This window comes from Alternaria incomplexa (assembly GCF_024043165.1).
Source record: "Alternaria incomplexa strain BMP 0042 chromosome Unknown scaffold_6, whole genome shotgun sequence".
Taxonomy (NCBI): domain Eukaryota; kingdom Fungi; phylum Ascomycota; class Dothideomycetes; order Pleosporales; family Pleosporaceae; genus Alternaria; species Alternaria incomplexa.
The window spans coordinates 957,429-979,649 of NW_026249855.1; the positions used below are offsets into that span (position 1 = coordinate 957,429).

Genomic DNA, 22,221 nt, shown 5'->3' on the forward strand with positions numbered 1-22,221 from the left:
AATAGACGCGGGGAAAGAGTCACTCTCAACCTATCAATTGTTATCTGGGACGAATAGATACGTGCCGAGGACAAGACCGAATCCCATATCCACCAACTATTACTACAAGGTGGGTGATAAGCTCGATGATACGGGGCTGTTACGTTACGTATGATCGGATGGAGCTGTAAGCTACCTACCACAACGGGACGCGTTGACCCCACTGCGGGGTATATTCATAATGGAACCATCATCGTACAGCGGCCGGATAGCGTGACAGCTAGATATACCTGATTGCCGACGGCGCATGTCCTAACTGAGGTTCGTTTTCCAAAGTGCGAAGTCGCTGTTCGTCATGTTAAGCGGCAGTTTTCCGCTGACATAGAGTTTGTCACCCGGGGCATCCACGTCATCGCAAACTAGCTGAACGTCTTTCGTGGTGTTTGGCGTACTTCGGATTGGACCTTGGGCTTGTGCATTGCGAGATTGTATTCGTCCATGTGCTGCCATGGCAAGTTCAGGAACTCGTGTTTGTTCTTCCAGCGCAGTGACTCTTCCTTGAACTTGTCGGCTTCGGTGGGCGGGAGCGGCGGCTCTGTGATCTTTGTGATGAGGTATGCCGTGGACGCTTCGGCGAGACCGTAGATGAGGACGCCGACGAGGGGTATCTTGACAAAGATATAGAAGCCTAGACCGAAGCCAAAGAGCACACCAGCTCGGTCTTTGAACCAGAGCTTCTTTTGTTCCTTGTTGTAGCGAACCCGTGTGAAGTAGGGCTCAAGCTGTTTAAATTAGTCAGTTGAAAGTGGAGTTTGCTGAGGAGATGCTTACCAGCTCTCGCATAAGAGTCCGCGATGAGAAGTAAGCTTGCAGGAAGCTGACCAGGTATCTGCGGGGAAACAGCAGTGATCCCGCGAAGATGGCTGCTGCGGGCTGGGTTCCCACTGATTTCTTAAAAGTGTAGAAACTGGCAGCGGGCAGCACGAAGCGTCCTACATATGGAACGTAAGACAATGCCAGTACTGCCAAAGAGATGGCCGCCTTCCTCCCCTGTTTTGTCGCATATAGCATTATAGCCTGTTTGATGGGCTTCTTCTCCTTCTCGGGCTTGGGTGCGTGATCGGGGTATTTCTCGAGGTTCGGGTAGTACATGGCGCGGAGGTTGTGGGGGTCTTCGGTCTTGTGCTTCTGCACATACGTCTCGTCGACCCAACGGAGGGAGTCCATGAACCTGGATACGTTGTCAGCTAGATCTCAAAGCGGCCACGAGCTTGCCTACATGCGATCCAGAGTAGGTGTGACATAGCGCATCATGGTCATGAGGAAGAATGGCACCTGAAGGACGGTGTGTTCAAGGAAGTGGAGGCCGTTGACGACACTCTCGTCCATGCTCGTGTGGTCCATGTTGACGAATAGAGAGAGGATCCATAGTAGCACTCTGACGCCGACAATCTGGCTATGTTAGAGGTAATGCTTGCGTGGCATAGGGCATCCGTGGATGGTTGGGACGTACGGGTATGGCGACGATGATGCGGATAGCGACGCCTGCAGCTACAGCAATAGCAGCCTGACGGTAGTGGTCTGAAGTGAAGAGACCCGGGTTCTGGAGAGCTCGATTGACTGTGGAGGTGTGAGCATGGAGCTGTCACTCACGATACCATGATGGCCTCGACTTACCGCCAACCAGAGTAAGCTGGGCTCCCCGCAAGATGGCGTTGGGGTCGAAGTTGGACACGTCGAACTGGGACATGTCGATTTTGTCCATGCTGGCAAGCTCGACAGAGGCTCAGGCAGTCTGGTGTTGCTTTCGGCGCAGCAAACGTGGATTGCGTCCACGTAGAGGTCGTGTGCGAACGCCTGCGAACTGGCGGAGCCCATGACGTACTGACAGCTCCCCACGGACCCATCGTAGCGCAGCGCGTCGCAAACAAAGCAAGCAACGCGTTGTTGATAAGGGATGCCGTCGCACAAACAAAACACGCACCCATCTGCAGCGTCCCATCTCACACCGGCGGCATAACTGGCAACTGGACGCGCGCGGGGTTCAGACGATCCGCTGATCAGGTTGAAACTCGAAGTCGTCCCTGTGGCCAAAGCGCGTAGCGTTCCGAAGCCAGGGACTTCCAATCCCTTCAGCCTCTCCATCACCCCCCATCTCCGCACTAACACTTGTAATACTCTCACCAAGCGCCGGCCGCTGTCTTCTGTCGGGACCCTCGACCTCACCCTCGCCATACCGGGATAGCAATGCCCCTATAAGAAGTCTATTATGACGATGCCGGCTTCATCCCAGCATCCTAAGCACGCGCCGTCTGCTCTCAACCCCAGCAACTCGAGGCGCAGCTTCACACTGCCTGCGCGCACTGCACGGAGGACTACGTCGGTGCCTGCACCGTCTGCCAGCAGCGCAGATGGCATAGAGACACTGTTCGTGTGTGCCAACTCCAAGATCTTCTCCTTCACAACAGCTGGGCCCGCTCGGCGCCTGTCACCTTCCCGCTCAGGTGACGCAGCGCATCCGATAGCATGGAAGACGCCTACAGAGCGTACACTCGCAGTCGGTATGCCATCCCATGTGTCACCGGGCTGGAACTTGTCTAACCTATCACAGGCGCTCTCCGTATCTACCGTGTGACAGCCTCCAACGTCTCCTTCCTGAACAGCGGCAATCTCCTGCACACCATCTTTCCCAGGTCTCAGATATGGCTTGTCGACAATCAGTCCGTCTTCGTACTGCGCGTACGCCAGGACTCGTACTATCGCATCGAGCTCCCCTATGAGACGGACGACGACAAGGACAAGATCACGCAATTCAAGTCGGTATTGGCTCAAGTCATGCAGTACGAGAGAACGCAGTGCCCATTCGCGCGAGGATTCGAGGTCGTCGCAGAGCTCGAGCGCCCAAAGAGCCCCCCACGCAAGACGATCAAGAGGAAGCCCTCAGGGCAGGCAAAGAAGTGGGTCATGGACAAGACTTGGGTTCCGCAGCAACATGGTTCACGGCCTTCTACTGCTGGTACTATGAGCTCAGAGACTGGTACCACTTCTTCAAATGAAGAGGACGACCGGTCGAGCGTCTGTACTGACAGTAGCGAAACAGTGCCGGCCGCACCCGAGACCCCTTTGGCAAGAACGGCACCAAAGCCCCTCCTATCTAGATCGCCTCAACGTCGTCCTTCGGTAGCGGAACGCGCCAGCATGTTTCAAGGCCTGCGGTCAGTTACGGCGCCCATCCGAGCGCCCAGGAGAGAATCGGTATCGGCCATGGAACGTATAGTCGAGTCTCCAGCAGCAAAGCAACCCACTGAGGCTGAAAAACCTATACTGGAACGCCAGATTTCGGATGCCTTGAGTCTGGCCTCAAGCGCAGACTCGTTCTACTCTCTGGACACTGCTACTCCGCGAAGTCCTTCTCCCAAGTTCCTGGATGCTGAGGCTGATGTTGTGAACCCATGGGCACAAGTTTTTCCCAAGCATCAAGATGAGCCCAGGGGTCGTTCAATACACCGACGTCAGATATCGGAGGTTACTGTCCGCGGCCCGTCCACCGAACGTACTGATGCATCCGCACCTGTGACGCCTACAGCCCCATACTATCCGTCCGCGATTCCCTCGATCGATGGACGACCATCATCAGCACCTTCGACACCACCGCTTATGAGTGATTCCGACGACGACAGCCTCGGGCGTGCTAGCATAGACATACCTACACCACCGGATGCCATCCGCATGAGGAAGCTCACAGGCGCTTCACAAAGACGTGCCTTCTCTCCTATGCCTCCAGCGCAGAACCTCTTCTGTCCACCCAAGCACAACCCAGGAAGAGACTTCACAAATGCCTTGGTGAGCAAGACGTGTGAGCTTGTTCTGGGGCCGCCCGCACACCTGGTATCCGTGATGCTCCGTATCGCTACGAGCATCTCAAATGGGTTCGGTTTTATCACATACCGCGTACGCCGCGCTGAGAAGATTCCGTGCGCTTGGGAGTCAGATGATGATGCTGACTGGGCTGAAGAAGACGACTTCGGCATCCCGCTCAACAACATCGGGACCCCAGCAATGCGTCGACAGACGTTCTCGGGCGAACTTGACTGATGCATTTGAGGCTGGCTGAGCTTGGATGGTGGTTTCTTATTGCATTTTCACGGTTGATACCAGGCGTTGCATTTTATGTTTGCATCTAGAAGGCGAAGGTCATGCTACTTTCAGTCGTACTTGCACGACGTTGACGTTTTTGAAGAATACATGATTGTAATATGGCGGTACGATAGTGGATAATATGAGATGCTCTCTTCGCATGGATGAGGATACAAGTTTACACACCGTCTTTGGCTGGGCAAGCAGCGTCACTGAGAAGCTGAGACCACAACACCACCCTGGGGCATGCATCCTACCCTTGCCATGCTGAAGCTTGATCGGAGGCATCCCGATGAGCCTGGACTCCGTGCTGAATGTGGTGACACTACGTAATCTGCTCTCCTGAGCCGTAAGACTCCGAAGCAGGTCATCTCTATGACTTCAATCTCGACTTCAGCGTGCTGCTATCCGTCATGGTGGGCGACGCATGTGGTATGACATGATGCCTGACGTCGAATACCGTTGGATCTCGATCGCGAGGTACACTCCTGGGGAAGGCGTTACCGGGTCTGGCTCCTAGCGCCCGGTTTGTCCGTCCAGTCGCGCGGCGATGACGAGCAGCCATGCAGGCACAACATAAGACGATGCTCACTCAACCCATCTCCATGACCCCATCAGCGCCATACCGCAAATGCACACGTCGGATTACTTGCATACCCTCACCTGAGGGAGACTGTTGGGACTTGCGCGTGATCGCCCGCGTCGTGGGGCATTTTAAAATGAGGATGCAGGGTTATGGGTCCTAGCCACGCTGGCAAACCTTCGATCGCATCCAGCCAGCTTTACCGCAACTTGCAGCGCCAGCGGCTTGTCCAATGACGTCTAGCGCTGGCTCGCGTGTTGCGCACGGAATCAAGGACCTGACCGACTAATTAACTTTGTAGAGGAGGCGGGTGATCCGTTCCTTTTCCCCTAACACTCCCATGGAACCTTCAGCTTTGTGTCAGGAATAGACACCCGTCTCGCTTGCTTACGCCTCATCACCTACTTATCCATTTCGCTTCGCACTGCCGGGGCTGCAACATCGACTACCACCGGATCGCGTTTACTATGAAAAGGAAGATGGAGGAGGATCTCGACGTGTTGTTGGACGAGACGTTGACGCTATGCAAAACACCCCCCGTCCCGCGACGCAATCCGCATCGCGTCTTCTATCAGTACAAATGCAAAACATCGCCGCCCACGACGCCAGCAAAGGAATCAGAGAACCCGGAGATGGAGATGAAAGGACCGCCCATGTTCCACTTTGGAGGACAAACCGAGTTGGTCCCTAAGCCCCTCTTCGCCAGGAGCAACTCGCTGCCGTCACAATCCGTCCGACCATCGCTACCATCTCGGCCATCCGAACCTTTCCAGTTCAACGCCGACGACATCGTCAAAAGCCCGACACCTTTGTTTGGCAGGAGGAACACGCTGCCATCCAAGGTGCGACGCGCTGTTGCCGCCGAAAGAAAGCCATCGCCGTTGTCGCGCGGAGAGGGAGTGCGATCGTCGCAATCGGCCCACACCACCACCAAGGAGCCCACGTCACCAGCGCTGCCACGTAAGGAACCCAACACCACGCCGAACCCAAAAGCGAAAACCACCAAGTCGCAATTCGCGACTCCGCAGAGGACCCCCCGTGTTGTTGACATCAAAAGACCATCACCACTTTCTGGCAAGGGAAGTGCGCGACGACCCGGTCCCACCCGATTCGCTCCTGTGGAACCCCCATCGCCGATAGTACTGTCACCCGTCATCTCCAACAGCTCTGCGACTTCATCGCCATCGCCATCTGTCTTCTCTGAAGCGGCCAGTTTTTCTGCATCGAGCCCATCAACACCTGCCACGTCACCACCTGGCTCTCCAATGGTGCCAACAACACACGCTCGCTCGCAGTCGCTAAGTTATTTTCCGCCGTCTCATTGGACCATCAAGCCTTCGCCTTCCCCGATCTACGTCCCCAGGCAAAAGTTGAGGAGGAAGGACAGTCCCAAAATGGAGACACTTCGCACACTAAGAGCGAAGGAGTCGGACATGATGCTGCAACAAATTTACGACCAACATTGGGAAGCATACCGCGCAAAACTACTTGTGAGTTCTGCCAACGCACCTTCCACGCAGCACTCACTAACTTGGCGTAGAATATGACTAGCGGACTCCGCGCTGCAGAGCGACTTTAACGATCACGATTTATGACTTAACGACTTCAAGACGAGGGCATGCATGGCGTCACACGGCATCTGATTATAATACCCCGGGTTTGGATATATGGGCGCATTTAGAAACCGATTTGCATTTACGGTCTGCATTCACGGTCACAAGCGTTTTAACATATGGGTATACACTGTAATCTAATAGAGCACAGGGCACTACAGCCCTGGTTTGATTCCAACATAATCTTCGTCGACGACTCTGAGCGAGCGAGCGGCGCACCCTGTCGTGCTGCGGAGCCTCAGCTGCACGCATGCAGAGCTTACATCACCCGCGTCTGGCAGCTGACCTTGATAGCACGCAGCCCCATCGTGCGGCGCTAGTGATTGGTTGACACATCTGACAAGCGCAGCAGACAGCCTCACCAGGCCTTAGCTGCCTATTCTCCCCGCTGCACCCGCCACCTGATATTTGTTCACCAACTTTACTCTTTTTGGAGATGCAACTCGCAACACATGAACTCCCAAGGTAAACATACATTGTCTGTGCTATATCCAGACCGCCTGCGCCGCACATCCGTCGTGGCGCAGCGCGTAGCCTTGTTCTGTGTAAAGGTGGGCCTGATCTAGCTACCATAGGCTAAGCAGGCGCGTAAGATGGCCCCCAAATGGATACCCGTATGCCTCGAGCGTTCTCCATGTTTGCATTGACGCGGAACAGCACATCAAACTGTAGTTATGTGGGGGGTGTGGCACAGGACTTATAGGAAGCTTGTTCCCACTTCCCGTGGGTTTCGATGATATTCTGGTAGCATTCTGAGATCGCGTTTCTGCCCTGGTGGCACGTCATTTGTTTCATACTACAAAGCGCAGCCTTGTAAGCAGCCTTGTAACCTTTCTGCAGACGACTCAACATCTGAATCACGCCTCGTCGTTGCCACTGTAACACGTATCGATTTGAAAGAGGCCGCCTCGTGCCAGTCATGCGTATGAGTTGGAGGCGGGTTTAGTGTTTGACTCGACAACTTCAGTGCAGTATCCTACACTCACAAGCAAACGTCTCGCGACTGTATTCAAAACACCGTATAGCATCGCCGTTCACGAAAAACCCAGATCGCCAGAAACTGATACTGACGACACCGACATCTGTTGCCTTTCTCGGCGCCAACAACCATGGAATCCTCGAACCCAGAGAGAAATGACAACGCGCCGCTGCGCTTGCTCTCGCTGGATGGAGGGGGTGTACGGGGCCTGTCGTCTCTGTTGGTCCTTCAGAACCTGATGGAGAACATAGCCTTGGAAGAGAAGAGGTTAGGAAGGAAAGCCATGAACGACCACGAACCGCTAAAGCCGTGCGACTACTTCGACCTTATTGGTGGCACATCAACGGGTGGCATAATAGCCATCATGCTGTCACGATTGCGACTCGATTGCAAAACCTGCATCGCTGTATACAGTAAATTGGCAGAGCAGATCTTCAAGCACGACCGATCGATAAAGGCATTTGGCATGAAGATCCCCACAGGAGCAAGTCGGTTCTCCGGTGCCGTTCTCGCAAATGCCATCAAGTCTGCGTTGAAAGAGCTAGGCTTCGATCCAGATGAACTGATGTGGGATGAGGCGCTGTTTGAAGAGGTGGATGAAGCGGCTGATCTACCCAGAGACAGCATCTGGGCAGATGCGCCGCCAGCACCGGTAATCACAGAAAGCCCGGTCGGCACACTCAAGAACTCGCTATGCTCTTTAGAGTCAGGTCCTCCTGAAACGGTCGATAGTACGAAGAATTTGTCCACACTCTTTAGCGACAGTCCGTTCGGCCCGCGAAAGCCAATGCGAAGCGCTACTTGGAGGCTACATCACCGGCAATCAGTTCACAAAAAGGCAAACGCAAAGGGGTGCCGCGGCTTTGTACTTACTTCCCTCAAGAACGCGTTAGGCCTTCCCCGAATCCTGTCTACCTACGATCCCAATGACCGCACGACGCGAATCTGGGAAGCGTTAAGAGCTACATCCGCCGCACCGACCTTCTTCGAAGAGATGCAATTCGGTACGCCCAAAGTCACTTATCTAGACGGCGGGGTAGGCTTCAACAACCCATGCGCAGAAGTCGACTACGCGGCAAAAGCACTCTGGGAAGGCCGCTCCATCGGCGTCATAGTCTCCGTCGGCACCGGCCTACAAAGCATCCCCAGCGTAAAGAAGATGGCATCATGGCTACCCTTCGGCCTTGGAACAGACATCTCGATAGCCAGCGCACTCACCGGCATGGCAACAAGCACCGCACGCGTCGACAACGAAATGAAGCGCATGTACAACAACTCCGACACCAAATACTTCCGCTTCGACGTCGACCGCGGCCTCGCAGACGTCAGCCTAGAACAATGGATGAAAGAAGACGAAATGGCCTCCCTAACCGAACTCTACATGAACGACGGCGAGCAAATCCGGTCCGCCAAAGACTTTGGCCAACGCATGGCCAAACTCTCCGCCTTACCCCCCAAATTCGAAATCAGCGCTTCCCACTTCCGTCTAGGCATGACCGGACGCGGCCTCCTTGATTCCTCCTTCCAACTCGCGCAGGTCGACTTCAAAACGGGTATGCCGTTAGGCATTTCCCCGCACCTCGATGATATACCACGCATGTCTCAATACCGCGACCTCTCGCCCAGTGGCGAAAGCGGACTCGCCCTCGACAACGCAACCGGCCGCCTCAAGCGCATCTTCCCCGTAGCCGAAGACCTTGACCACGATGGCCGCCGCGAAGAAGCCGCCGTGTACCAGTGCATCGAAGCCGACAACATCTGTCTCCGCACGATAAAAACAGGTATACCGCAGGGCAAATACAAAGTCCAATTCCTCGTCTCCTTCCACAATAGCACGCATACTCCTCCCCGTGATCTTGTTTTCAGCGTCGGGAAACCGTTTGATCCGTCGACCTTCTCGCAGCGCTATGTCGATGTCAAGATTACGCCGGATGTGGGGAGTGTGCTGTTGCATCCTGACGCTGTGAGGGTCAGGGTCGGGTCAAGACGGTATGAGGAGCTCAAGGGAAAGGGGTGGGCGGAGATTGAGGGGGATATCGAGGTTAGTGTGGGATTGGACGGGGCGTTGGGGTTTATTGTTAGTAAGAAGTATGAAGATGGTGTGTTTGTGGATGGATGGAGTTTTGGTGGTGTGAGGCTGGAGCCGGTGTTCGGGACGGCGGGTGGGGTGGTGACGAGTCCGAGGATTTTGACATGATTAATTGAGCGGGCGTTATGGGAACGCTGTCTCGGCGAGTGGTTAGTAATCGCTTGTCGACTTTCGATGTGTACAAGCTTTGTTTCGATTCTCTTTGTCGAGCGTCTGGAGGAAGTTATGACGAGCGCAAGGTTTGAGGTAATGTTTATCAAACAGGAATTATAGACCATGTAGTTTACGTGTTGTAGCAGCGAAGCGCATGTTTGTTCAAGAAAACAAGAACTTTTATTGAACTGTCTACTGTTTCTATTATTGAGACACACCCTATGCAAACACCGAACAGTGCCGATACGTGTGTTAAAGAGCGACGATAGTTGATATTATCGTGTGACGACAAGCCCTACGATTGGCTTGGCTAGCGTTGACCAGTGAGATCCATTCGACGGTGTCTGCATGTATCAGGAGCGATATCCCGATGCTCAGAGTGTGGGGGAAGCAGTCGGGCAGGTGGTAACGCTGACGGTGTTGAAGACGGTGGTAGGCACGCTTGTGGTGGAGGTGATCGTAGCAGAGGCAAGAGTGTAAACCGTCGCTGTAGCGGTACCGGAGACGGGTGTCGAAGTACTATCATTGATAAGCGAGTGCATGATGGAAGCAAGGAATACAGTACTTACGTGGTAACGGTAGTCCTGGCAGTGGCAGTCGAAGTCGCAGTGACTTGAGCCTGAGTGAATGTGAAGTCAGGACCGAAGAAGCCAGCACGCTTCTCCAACTTCGCCTTGGAGTCGTCAACCGCGGCACGCTTGTTCAGCTTGACCTTGGGAGCGGCGAACGCGACGCGCTTGCGGTGAAGCTTGAAGGTGGAGCAGCCGGAAAGCTTGCGTCCTCCAATGATGTTCGAGTTAACGCGGACGTCACCGATGCTGCCCTTCATGTAGCAAGCACCAGGCTTGCCAATGACCCAGGAAACATTGACACAGCCAGTAGTGTTGTCACAGGCTTGGAGACATTGCTCGTAAGTGTCGGTATACACGAGACCGTTTTCAACTAGATATAATATTAACTTGTGTGCGTTGTAACGGTGAACAGGGGAACTTACGGTCATTGCCGAAGCGGTCAGAGCTGCACTCGACAGCATATGCTGCGCCACATGACGTTGTGACCATTGAGCCATTGGAACCAGGGCAGCTAGTAGCGCCTGTTGGGCTCGCAGCAGGAGCGCTCGATGATGCAGCAGGAGCACTCGATGATGCAGCAAGGGTGCTTGATGGTGCAGCGAAGACGCTAGCAGGTGTGCATGCGCACTGGTATGCTGTGTTGGAGATCGTCGTAGTGACAGTAACGGTAGAGGGTCCGGGAGCGGGCGCAGCTGAAGTGACTGGAGCTGAGCTTGCTGCTACTGCCGAAGAAGAAGAGGAGACAGAAGAGGAAACACGGGATGAGGTAGACACAGGCGAGGAGGCAGCTACGGAAGAGGAAGCAGCCACGGAGGAGGAGGCAGCCGCAGATGAGGGAGCAGGCGCCACCGAGGATACAGCTGCAGACGAAGAAGCGGCCGCAGAGGAAGAGGCAGGTGCCGCCGAAGAAGCACTAGTTGCCGACTTAGTTGAGATGCTGCGGACCAGTCTTCCACCAATAATGTTGCTGTTCGAACCGGCAGCGTTGGCTGCGCTCTTCAGGTAGCAAGGACCGTTAATAACGTAGCTGGCAGCGACACAGCCTGAAGTGGTAGAACAGTCTGCCAAGCAGCCCTCGTAGGAGCTGGGGTAGGTCGGGCTCATTGGGCCCGGAATATCGCCACCCTGGTAGTCGGCACCGCACTCGACTAGATATTGCATGCCGTTGACAGTGACCATGGAGTTGTTGGAGCCAGGGCAAGAAACACTAGCGCCTGAACTGGCAGCAGGGCTGGAAGATGAACTTGCGGTGACGACTGTGGTGCTGACAACTGTGGTCGTGGCGACTGATTGAGAGGAAGCGCCTGCAGAAGAAGCGATCATCGAAGAAGATGAAGATACAGGGACTGATGCAATCCTAGCACCCCAGACATTACCGTTGGACCTAGGCGCACCGACACCGCTCTTCAAGTAGCAAGGGCCGTTTGGCAGGTATGAAACGGCCTGGCAGCCAGAAGTAGCTCCGCAAGCTTGGATACACTGCTCATAGTTCGCAGGGTTACCAGGCGCAACACCGATATCGGAGTTAGTGCGGTCGATGAAGCACTCGACGACGAAGTCTCCTTGAGGGGTGGTGAACGTGGCACCATCGCTCGCGGGGCAAGACAAGGCAGACGCAGATGGCGACGCGCTGGCTGAAGTGGGGGTGACAGAGCTTGAAGTGATGGCAACAGAGCTGGAAGCAGGGCTTGAGGAAGCAGGGCTGGAAGAGGCTGAGCTTGAAGCCGGGCTTGCAGAAACAAAACTGGAAACACGGCTTGAAGAAGCTGCGCTCGAGATAGGGCTTGAAGAGGCTGAGCTCGAGACAGGGGTTGAAGCGGCTGGGGTAGATACAGGGCTTGAAGAAGCGGAGCTCGAAGCAGGGGTGGAGGCTGCTGAGCTCGACGCAGCGCTTGAAGAAGCGGGGCCCGATGCAGGGCTCGAGGAAGCAGAGCTGGATGATAGGCGTGCAGATGAGCTAGAAGATGCGGCCGAGGATGATGCGACCGGAATGGAGCTCGGTGTCGGAGTAACCGTAGTCACACTTACGACGGTGGTAGTAGCGACGGAGGCTGAAGAGGGCGATGGGATAGGAGACGGTGAAGCGGATGAGCTGGAAGAAGAGGACGAGGGCGACACGATGGAAGCGGAGCTCGATGGAGTAGCCGTAGTGACGCTTACCACTGTGGTGGTGACAACAGAGGCTGAGCTTGGCGAAGGGATCGCGGAAGGTGTAGAAGATGTAGAAGATGAGCTCGGGACTGGCACAGCAGATGAGCTTGGCGATGGAACGGAAGACGCGATTGAGGACGAGCTCGGCGATGGGATAGCCGAAGGCGAAGCAGATGAGCTTGGCGAGGGAACGGGGGAAGGCGAAGAAAACGAGCTTGGTGACGGGATGGATGAAGGTGAAGAGATGGAGCTCGGCGTTGGCGTGACTGTCGACATGACGACCGTGGTGGTAGTAGACACTTGTGCCGACGATGATGGTACAACCGGTATGGAGGATGATCGGGAAGACGATGGCACAATGGGTGCTGGAGACGAGCTAGAGGAACTCGGTCGAATGGATGTCGGGCAGACAGTGAAGGTCTGTGTGATAGCACTGGTGACCGGGAATGTGGAAGTAGCGATGTTTGTCTGTGTGCTAGTGGCAGAGGCGGAAGAGACTGTAGTAGTCGCCGCAGGCCTGACAGGCGCAAACGCAGTGTTGGTAGCAGTCGAAGTCGTCTGAACGACGCTTGTAGCGACAGTGCTTGGGGAAGGCTGGTCGCCGAACGCAGCAGTGAAGGCACGGGGAGTGGCAGCGAACGGGTTAAGGAACGCATAGTTATCGATCGTATAACGACCCATGTTGACCCAGTCGTAAAGGTCGGCATCCTGACAGAAAATGCCTGTATAGGTTGCCGGCACGCCTTGGGTTTGGTAGGAGCAGGTGCGGGTGTACAATAGCAACGGGTTGGAAATGATGGGCGTGAATGTAGGCCTACTTCCTTGATAACAGGTAGAAGTACCAGACATATAAGTCATCTGGATACCGAAGTTGTCGCCAGATCCAAAGCTATGCCTAGCTCGATCATAACTGAAGGTTGGGGTGGCCGACCCAATGAGGGACGGCAAACCCGCGGCAACGAGCGAGCAGCCTGACATGTCGGCTGGCTACTGAAGATGGAGCGAATTTAGGAGAAGAGCGAAGTTGCAGAACGAGTGATTCCTGAATGCAGAGAGCAGGAGGATGCTCTTTTATGAATCCCTACCTTCCAGCTGCGCGGTTACTCAATGTGATGTGTTCATGGACTCTAGAGGGGTCAAGAGACCCTGAACCACCAACTGGTATCGCACGCCATGGAGATAATCCGACAGGAGGCTTCTCCTCACGATCGATATTCGGTATGTGGATGAGGGGCCGGCTGGTGAGGTCGTGAAGCATGCCATTGCTTCCACCTGGGTCGCGCGGTAGGAACGCTAAACATTTTCCCAAGCAGGCTGAGAAGATGCACGGATTTTTTCGCGATTGTGAGTGTTGTACGTCTAGGTACACCTGTGTTCCTGAGGTGCGGTGTGTCGTTCATGGCACGAAACCCTTCCAAAGTTGGAAGACGCGTTTGGCAGCACGGACCGCCGCTAAGCTTATAGCGCAGGGGCTCCTTCGTCATCATCATGCCCGTTCACCCAGTCCGGCTCTATCTCGTCTCGAAAGGTTCACAATCACATCCTCTATTATAACTTTTGCCTTCGATAAGTATTTCGGTTCGGCTGGGCTGCCGTTTTACGTACTGTATATGCCATCTTGCTCGAAGGCGAATCTCCCCATCACCGAAGAATCCAATCTGCCAAACGAACTCCAGCCTCGAAGGGTCTGTCGCCGAAGATCGCATCATGAACAATCCCTGCGTCTCTGCAACCTTTCACATATGTTGGTAGACTAAAGGAAAACCACAAAACTACCCAAATGTAGCCCGCATGCTTTGCTAATGCAGGTCCAATATTGTCACGGCCGGCTCCTCGGTGACGCGCCGGTGTCTGAACAGCCATCCGTTGCACAACACTCTCGATGGTGATAGCTACCGGCTGCGACATGAAGAACACGAGTTCTCCCATATCTCTGCGCTTTACCATAAACATTTGGAACTCGTGCACCAAGCAGCTAATCGCGAAAGACACATAGAGTTGAAGTAATCTCGATGCGAGACTGCCTTTACGGAGACCCAGGAGACGAACGATGCGAGCTGCGGGTTGCGAGACCATCTGCAATATACATTTGCGTTAGCGAGGCTCGCACATTGCAGGTGGTTGAAAAGCTGGAGACGACGTAAAAGTTGAATGAGGGGTCAATTCCGTCGTTACCTTTCTCATCGTTTGGTGATATACCACACTCCAGACCTGCCTCACAGACCACGCATCCCTCAATTTTCCCATTAGCGGCGGCCATTGCCACGTTTCGCATACCCCGCTTCCAACGGATACAGCCGCGATGAAGCTGTAAGCGAAGTTCAATCTGTCCCAGACCCAAATCGCACCGGACCAGCCAATGAGCGCATCGACCATGCGGTGATAGGGGCGGGCTTCAAATGACAGTCGTACCTCCGCAGCTGAACCCCATCCGAGCAGCATGAGCATGGCCATAGACCGCAAGTACGCAATCATCATCTTCTGGATATGTCTGCCCACAAAGGCCCGTTTCGAAAGGCCCTCGTACGGATCGTCAAGAACGCCTTTGACCTGCCAGTTCCAACCAATACCACGATGCGACGGAACCATAAGTAAACACACCCTGAGAACTTTCTGCCATGACAGGTACATTCCATCCAAGGTTCTCGCGCTCCTAGTGTCGCTGCGCTTCGGGTTTCCAATGTATGCAGGGGCACCGGACCCTTTCTGTGGAGCCAAAATGGCGAATTCGAGGAACCAGAGAGGGACCGCTATGAAGAACGAGCTGTTGTAATAATCGGCAGAGGGGTTACCGAAGGTATAACATGGTGATCTAAGACATAGGTCAAGAATCAGCGGGAACATGCAGATGGCGATCCGACGTCGGCTGGGAAAGAAGAACGGGACGATGGTAAGGACAAAGATCAGTGGTTGGTAGTGTGGCGGCATGGGCTTTCGGTCGGCGAGCTGTGGCCAAGAGTACCACAGTGGCGTCATGCCCTCCATCGTCTTCCGCATGTTGGCGTTAATAGTTTCAGGAATAGCCATTGTCACACTTCGCGGGCTACAGTAAGAAGTTCCGGCGGGGCTCGCCAATTTGTGAAGTCGCATTGATCAGGCCACCAGCCTTGGACCGCGTCGAAGGATCCGAGCTGACGTAAACTCTGCGTACTGACTAAAGCAAGCACTATTGCTATGGCCCATTTTCTAGGTAAGGCTAGGACAGATAGCTTTCCTCGATTTCCCATCCTCGTCTTCGGACACCCTCGTTCTCACACGTCTTCCACGTTTCCACCATCAATTTCAACTTACGCCTCGTCTCTTTATTAACGATAGCTCGGTCCTCCTCCAATTCGTTCCCCACAAGTTGGACTAGTGCCCAGGCAACTTCGACCTTCAACAAGTCCGGTGCTGTCAACCAGCTCAGCCTTGTCGTACGAATGTCGCCTACGTAGGTCGCCGTCAAGATGCGATTGTTCTGGAGAGCATCGTGCAACAGATCGTGTTTATCGTAAATGTATAGAGATGTGCCAAATCGCTTTTCTCCTCTTCCGCTACCCTTGGAAGATACGATGTCGGTGGCAAGGTAGGCATTCAGGTCTCGAAGGGCTTGATGGTAGACTGGCTGGCTACTCATCTCATCGACGAGTGCCTCTATTTGACCCGCGAAGTGTGTGCATGTTTCCTCGCGATCCTCTTCTCCTTGATCACGTGACGGCCATGGATAATCGAGCAGGAGAAGACGCCAGGGAAAGGTATCAGGGAGGACCGAGGGTTCCCGGGCGGGGTCGCGCTCCCATCGTTGGTTGCGCAAGTTGTTTACGTAGGACACCATCGCCATCAGAATCGGTCTGCCGTGTCGTGGCCACCAAGACCTTGCGATATATTCGCCACTTAGCAATCTATTGTAGAAGCCTTTCGTGAGGCTGGGGTACGTTGGCCCGTCGTTGAATATGAACGTCGTGAAAAGATTGAGACATTGCTCTTGGATGAGTTTCGGTGTAAGGACTGTATCGTCGGAAGAGTCCACCGCGTATTCTAGAAGTTCGATGAAGTCCGCAGAAAAGCGACCATTCCGGAGACTGCGGTCTTGTCCAAATAGTCGTATCCATGTTTGAACTTCGGGAAGTGAAGCTAGTGCAGGATCAGCGACAAGCCCTTGATTCATGGCTCGCAAAGATGCCGGAGGTCCGATGATAAAGCACAGGTATTCCACATATTCTTCCAGTATAGTATGCGGGACATGAGCTGGCTTCTTGTTGTTCTCGTTTAGTAGCAGCCTGTTCACGTACGGGTCTCGCGGGATGGATGGGATGCGAACGTCCATAAGCAACGCATCTTCAAGCCCGTACTTTCGGAGAAACAATGCTGCCCATCTCGTCGTATGATCTCTGAGGGTCTGCAGTACCGGCATCAAGACTCGATCTACGAATTGCTGGAACTCGACCGTATCGTTCTTCTTGTTACAGAAATATTGGATCAGAGCCACCAAAACCGGTGATTCTGACCCTTCCTCGAGCGAGATGCCGGCTTGAATCTCGGGGAGCGTAAGGTCTTGTTCGCACTGCAGCCACTGCGTTTCGTCCAGCGGCTGTCTTTCGTTCAAAGATCCAGCTGTTGGTATGAACAATTCCAGGAGAGCAAGTACTGCGCGAGATTGGTCTCGAGAGCCATTCTCAAGCAGTACCAAAAGACTCTTAACGATATTGAGTCTGACGTCCACATGGGTGTTCATTTTTGAGAGTGTCGATAGCACTGAAAGAGCGTAGTCTGTTCCGTTCAAGTCAAGGTCCTGGAAAATCTGAACCAACATCTTAATCGTAGTGACTTTCACATGTGGCTCGCCAGTAGGTCGCGCGACATCGCCCTCTACTGAGCTCTCTTTGTTCATGTTTCTGGTCTGTACCATGTTGATAATCTCATCGGAAAGAGATCCAATGCAGGATCTGGCCTGCGACGCCGGAAGTCTTCGGAGGAAACTCGGTTTTAGTAGGATGCGATGCCATGAGCTCGACTTGGGCCTATCCAGGATTGTACGGACAGCTGACTGCGTGGCCAAGCCAGGTCTATCACTTTCGCCCAGTCGAGCAATGAGCTGCATAGTGACCTCATGCAGAGCCGTATGGCTGTCGGATTCTTCAACTGTGTCCGCATGATCAAGAGCTTTGACGAGGTTTCGTGAAAGCTGTGCCAGCAATGTAGGAGGTATCGTATCGAGACGACCGCGTATGGCTCTGGAAGCTGTAAACTGATTTGGTTCATCAGAAGTGAGGAACTCTTCGTCCAAGTATACAGCCGGGTATCGCGTGTCTGTTCCCGAAGGAAATGGGGTCGCTAGAAGGCGGTCGCTGTTGACGAATTTTGCGTCGAGATACAACAGAGCCGATAAGACGCCACCTTCTCCCATATCGCGCGATGAGCTCCAGATAAGCCGAGCGTCCTCTTCGTAGGCAGGAACTTTAACTGGTGCTGCAACAATGGGAAAGTTCACACGGCTTCTTGAAGTCATGATTCTCGATACGCCAACTGAGAAGTCCATATATGTCGGTGCATCAAGTTCCCGCTCGACAAAATCCGGTTTTGTCGCAAAAGGGTTCCATTCACATGGCTCACCCGAACCGTCATCTTCAGGTATCATTGGCCAAGACTTCTCTATATTCATCATCACGCCCTCAGGCGGCCACTGATCCAAATCGTCTGGCTTCATGTCTTTCCAAAAGCGTATTGCTTCCTCCTCTGTCATCCTGTCCGAGCTTATAGGGCCGATGGCATACTGCCACGCCCTTCTGAGACGAGCTTTCTTCTCCGGTTTGTCGCATGCTTTGGGTATATAAAGCTGTAGGCCATATTGGTAACTGTCTACAAACAGCCCAATGGTCTTCTGAAACTCTTTGTCCAGTGATACGGGTTGGAGAGCAGTCTTCGGATCGGGGAAGATGGCTTGCTGAGTACGCGCTGCAATGTAAGACGCCCCTATGCTGTTGAGATCCTTCACGTTCAGAATCCAGGGTGCAGTCAGGTATTGTATTGGAAGTCCTCGAGGAAAGGGCTCAGGAAGCGCTAGTGTGGCAGGACGGTCTAGCGGCCTTAGCTTGGACCAGAGTTCGTTTCTCGCTCGTGCGAGGGTGTCTAAGAAGACATATGTCGAGACGTCGGAGCTTTCAAGCTCAATAGTGAAGGATCTGTGATAGGCAAGAATACCACGGGGATGATTCGCCTCCAGTCTTGCGTATTCCTCTCTTTGCGCCTTTTCCTCGACCGCAATGAGCATCGGAATCGTGACCTGCCAAATGCAGGCATGTATACCGTGGTCAGGGGCTCTGAGTTGCTTTTTGACATGTGGTGTGAGGTCCATCCGTAGTTTGATAACATCGTGGAATAGCTCAAAGACGCCACCCCAATCATACGCGTTGAACGAAGGTTCCCTGAGGGCTTCGCATGCTGTGTCAAACATTCCTTGCAAAGTCGTGTTCGCCATTGCGACTCGGTGTTGTAGCACAGTCAGGCTTGGCAATCCGTTGATCGATGCAGGAATACCTGATAGTAGGCGTGTAGCTTCTTCAGGAAATATGTTTGGATAGATCTCCTGCATCACGAGCGGATCTCGCAAGAAGCGTTTGGTCCACTCCAGCGTATCTTTCAGCAGGTCGAGAGACCCACTGGCGATAGCAGCAAATAGCGCTGACTTGGCAAAGAATGCACGTTGTTCCGGCTGAGATGCAGTAGCAGCCTTCTTCTTGCGCACATCAACGTAGCCATTGGCCAATATATTGGCGTCTTCTTCCTTGTTGTTTAGGCTTAGTAGCCAGAAGTGAAATATATCCGGGTCACCACTTTGACCTTGAAGTTCATAAGTTGGCGTTTGGCCGAAAATAGAGCGATTTCGATCAAGGTCGATTAGATCAACATCTCCTCTCGCTTTTCGCAGACGAGTAAACAATAGCAGAGCGTCGGCAGGGGACAGATTGGCGAAAAAGCTGGGATGGGTCGAGCCCTTGGTCTTCTTCAGATCCGCATCGCTGTCAAGGTCAAGCGAGGTGGACTCTTGGTAGCAAAGTCTCAAGAGTGGGTAGCTTCGCTTTGCTGGAATCCTTGCGAGGACGTCATCCCAGTCTCCGATGTTGGTCTTGCTGGCTGTACCGAATACCGGATGAGAACAGAGCCTCCGCAGTTGCTGTTCGAACAAACTTGGCTGTTGTGACCAGCAATAGGCGACCTGCTGGAGAAAGTCGCCCTCGATGCCAGTGATGTGACATCCTGTTCTTGGATGGGCTTCCAAGTACCGCATTGTAAGATCGACTATTCGTTGTATCATATCCCAACCTGCGTGGTTCTTGATTGCACGTTTAATGAGAGGATTGACGAGTTGGTCGATGAAAGTCTCGTCCGCCACTACCGAGTGCGCTGAATTACCAAGGGTTTCCAAGAGTCTCAAAGAGAACTCCATAGACTTGGAGAAGCCCTTTGTGGTCGATTTACCTGGCGGATGGTGATGCAGTAGCTCTGTAAATACCGTGATGTTGTCGCTGGGTAGTTGTTCCGCGCTCACCGCTTGGAGGAGCTCTTCTTGCATACACTCCGGATAGTACTTGACGAGATCCTTGGTTCGCGCATCTTTCCATGTTCCTTTCGACCCGCTTGCGATGGCCTCTTCTACCAGCTCCTTCGAACACGCAGGAATGATGAGTCGATAGAACCTTCCAAGTGCACGCTGATCTTTCGTCTTATGCGGCGAATCGGGGAAGCGATCAGGATGCAGCGCTCTGAAGAATTTCGTGAAAAGCTCTCTTTTCGCATTCAGGTCAGCGCCTCTACCAGAACGACCAATTGCGTTACAAGCAGCCTTAACCTCGATCACTGAGAGGTCTGCAAAGATGTCAAGCAACCCAGCAGTTCCTCCAACGCCATCCCACATCTCTCTCCATCGCGAAGAACAAAGCCCTTTACGCAGAAACTTGATGCCGAGCTTGCGGACAAGTACGGATCTATCTTGATTGAGCGCTTCGCGTGTAGCGAGAGGCGACTGTGCTACGCCGAGCCATGGCCCGAAGGTGAGCGGCGATATCGAGCCTCTCTCAATAGCTGAGAGGAGCTGTGTCGTGATCTCCTGGATTGGCGCATCGTCCAGTATTTGGGTGTAGTAGTCTCGAAGCTCAGCGGAAGTGGAAGACCGGATGCGACGCGTGTCGAGATTCGCGGTCATGGTGTGCGGAGCCGAGGTAGATTGCGCAATGGCCCTCCACCATCAATCGCAGCAGCAATCAGCATTGATATAGTTTCTAGAACTTCAGGCATGATGCACGCGAAGAGTAGCATAGGCAGACATGGCCAGATGGAGGAAGGTGGATGATCAGGCGGGCCGCGTAGTGGGGCCTGTCGTGTGTTGGAAGGGCTGAGAGGCGGCCAGCGACGCGTCTATGACATCAGCCTTTCCTCTCAAAGCGGTGACAGCTCCCACTACGATGCGCCCTGTTACCTACGCCCGCAGCCTTCAATCGACGCCCTCCTTGATCCACAGCCCTCCGTCCCCTTATACTCGGGATACGCAGCGTCACCTTGATGCCGCATACTTGCAGCTTCCCAAGGTCTCATTACCGATGGTGTGCGAGATGAGAAGGTCCGCATTTGGAGCTTTCAGCGCTATCTGTACAAGTCCAACTCGCAACCGATCAATCAACAAGGAATCTATAAACAGCGAACCCCCTTCGTATTTTTCACCAGAGCGTACCGCCCTCTCAGGCTTTAACTCCTACGTCACCAGTGTCTCTTTGAAAGAGTTCGAAAGTTTCATAGCCATTATTCTCCCAGAATGGTCTCTCTGCCCTTCGACCACCACCGGTAATTGACGCAGTAAGTCCGCACGGATCTATAAAGGTCATAAACCACGGCATGTCATCCTTCCAACCTGGGCCTTCCAGCTCGGTCTGCCCATCCTGAGCCAAGTAGATATGGTAGTCCTCCGGTAGGTAGCGACGCGGATGGCGATAGTTCCACAGCACGGTGTTTACGAGCATGAGGCTTGCGTCGAAAACCCACAAGAACCATTCGTATCTAACGATTGGCGAGAGACTCATTGGGTCCCAGTCTTTTGACGGATTCGTAGGTACGCGGCTGATGTCGAAGTGTTCGACGCAGCGGTAGATTGTGCGAATGAGGATGAGGCCCTGACTGATGTACAGTGTGATGAGAGGGCCCTGTACTTTCCCTGATTTGATGCCACCCCTGATACATCGTCTGTGAAAGACGCCGGCAATTATGCAGAAGAGGAGGATGACACCGATTTGTAAGACCAGTGACACCTTCATCAGGATATGTCCGATGTCGGCATATATTTCGAGAATGTTGGGGTTCGCTAGCCAGGAGACGCCGATCGCGTTCAAAACTTCAACGATGCTGGATATTGCGCCAAACGTCGTAAGGGTACGACCGGGATGCAGAGGCGAGTGGTATGGTACGTAGTAGAGTATTCGACCAAGCACATGGTAGTTGGCCAGCTCAAGGATGGGGCTGGTGATTTGTTAGCTACCTCGAAAGAGAAAGACGAGTTACTTACGGTGCACATAGTATAAGGATAGAGCTTGCGACGTATGCTCCAACGTTTTCGTAATTATGGGCTCCATAGGAACGTACGGCAAAGCCAACTGTGAACAGTAGACCGCAGAAGGGGTGGAGACCGGTGACTTTCCAAGCCTTGTACTTGAAACATTGCCAAACATGCGCAATGGTAGCAACTGCGAACCACGCTGCGAACATAGGAGATGCCCATTTAACAGGCTGATATAGGTAGACACTTCCGGGAACGATCTCACCGTTTGAGGGAGCCATGGTAGAGGGTAAATGAAGAGGATGAGAAGTGACATGCGAATCCAAGTATTTAAGCTGAACGACTGCAATTCCATCTTCGAATGATCGTTGCTGACTTCAAGGGGCAAGAGAAGAGCAATCGGTGTGTCCAATAGGATTACTACAGGCTTGTCCTGACACAG

The 22,221-nt window shown here is 53.5% G+C and overlaps 8 protein-coding genes across 8 annotated transcripts; 4 read left to right on the forward strand and 4 right to left on the reverse strand.

Moving 5' to 3' along the window:
• Positions 1 to 398: 398 nt before the first annotated feature.
• On the reverse strand, positions 399 to 1,744 carry J4E90_004876 (uncharacterized protein; the record flags this gene model as incomplete). Its single annotated transcript, XM_051434437.1, has 5 exons — positions 399 to 761; positions 811 to 1,210; positions 1,259 to 1,431; positions 1,493 to 1,599; positions 1,657 to 1,744. 5 exons carry the CDS (start codon positions 1,742 to 1,744, stop codon positions 399 to 401), a joined length of 1,131 nt encoding a protein of 376 aa, XP_051291693.1.
• Positions 1,745 to 2,254: 510 nt separating this feature from the next.
• Positions 2,255 to 4,074, forward strand: J4E90_004877 (uncharacterized protein; the record flags this gene model as incomplete). Its single annotated transcript, XM_051434438.1, has 2 exons — positions 2,255 to 2,540; positions 2,591 to 4,074. 2 exons carry the CDS (start codon positions 2,255 to 2,257, stop codon positions 4,072 to 4,074), a joined length of 1,770 nt encoding a protein of 589 aa, XP_051291694.1.
• A 1,104-nt stretch (positions 4,075 to 5,178) lies between these two features.
• Positions 5,179 to 6,278, forward strand: J4E90_004878 (uncharacterized protein; the record flags this gene model as incomplete). Its single annotated transcript, XM_051434439.1, has 2 exons — positions 5,179 to 6,189; positions 6,240 to 6,278. 2 exons carry the CDS (start codon positions 5,179 to 5,181, stop codon positions 6,276 to 6,278), a joined length of 1,050 nt encoding a protein of 349 aa, XP_051291695.1.
• Positions 6,279 to 7,421: 1,143 nt separating this feature from the next.
• On the forward strand, positions 7,422 to 9,488 carry J4E90_004879 (uncharacterized protein; the record flags this gene model as incomplete). Its single annotated transcript, XM_051434440.1, has 1 exon — positions 7,422 to 9,488. One exon carries the CDS (start codon positions 7,422 to 7,424, stop codon positions 9,486 to 9,488), a length of 2,067 nt encoding a protein of 688 aa, XP_051291696.1.
• A 419-nt stretch (positions 9,489 to 9,907) lies between these two features.
• J4E90_004880 (uncharacterized protein) lies at positions 9,908 to 10,594 on the reverse strand (the record flags this gene model as incomplete). The annotated part of the gene is made up of 3 exons (XM_051434441.1): positions 9,908 to 10,052; positions 10,103 to 10,475; positions 10,528 to 10,594. 3 exons carry the CDS (start codon positions 10,592 to 10,594, stop codon positions 9,908 to 9,910), a joined length of 585 nt encoding a protein of 194 aa, XP_051291697.1.
• A 1,174-nt stretch (positions 10,595 to 11,768) lies between these two features.
• On the forward strand, positions 11,769 to 12,818 carry J4E90_004881 (uncharacterized protein; the record flags this gene model as incomplete). Its single annotated transcript, XM_051434442.1, has 1 exon — positions 11,769 to 12,818. The coding sequence occupies one exon, from the start codon at positions 11,769 to 11,771 to the stop codon at positions 12,816 to 12,818; it is 1,050 nt and encodes a 349-aa protein (XP_051291698.1).
• A 2,634-nt stretch (positions 12,819 to 15,452) lies between these two features.
• Positions 15,453 to 20,438, reverse strand: J4E90_004882 (uncharacterized protein; the record flags this gene model as incomplete). Its single annotated transcript, XM_051434443.1, has 1 exon — positions 15,453 to 20,438. One exon carries the CDS (start codon positions 20,436 to 20,438, stop codon positions 15,453 to 15,455), a length of 4,986 nt encoding a protein of 1,661 aa, XP_051291699.1.
• A 532-nt stretch (positions 20,439 to 20,970) lies between these two features.
• On the reverse strand, positions 20,971 to 22,060 carry J4E90_004883 (uncharacterized protein; the record flags this gene model as incomplete). Its single annotated transcript, XM_051434444.1, has 2 exons — positions 20,971 to 21,742; positions 21,789 to 22,060. 2 exons carry the CDS (start codon positions 22,058 to 22,060, stop codon positions 20,971 to 20,973), a joined length of 1,044 nt encoding a protein of 347 aa, XP_051291700.1.
• Positions 22,061 to 22,221: the final 161 nt, after the last annotated feature.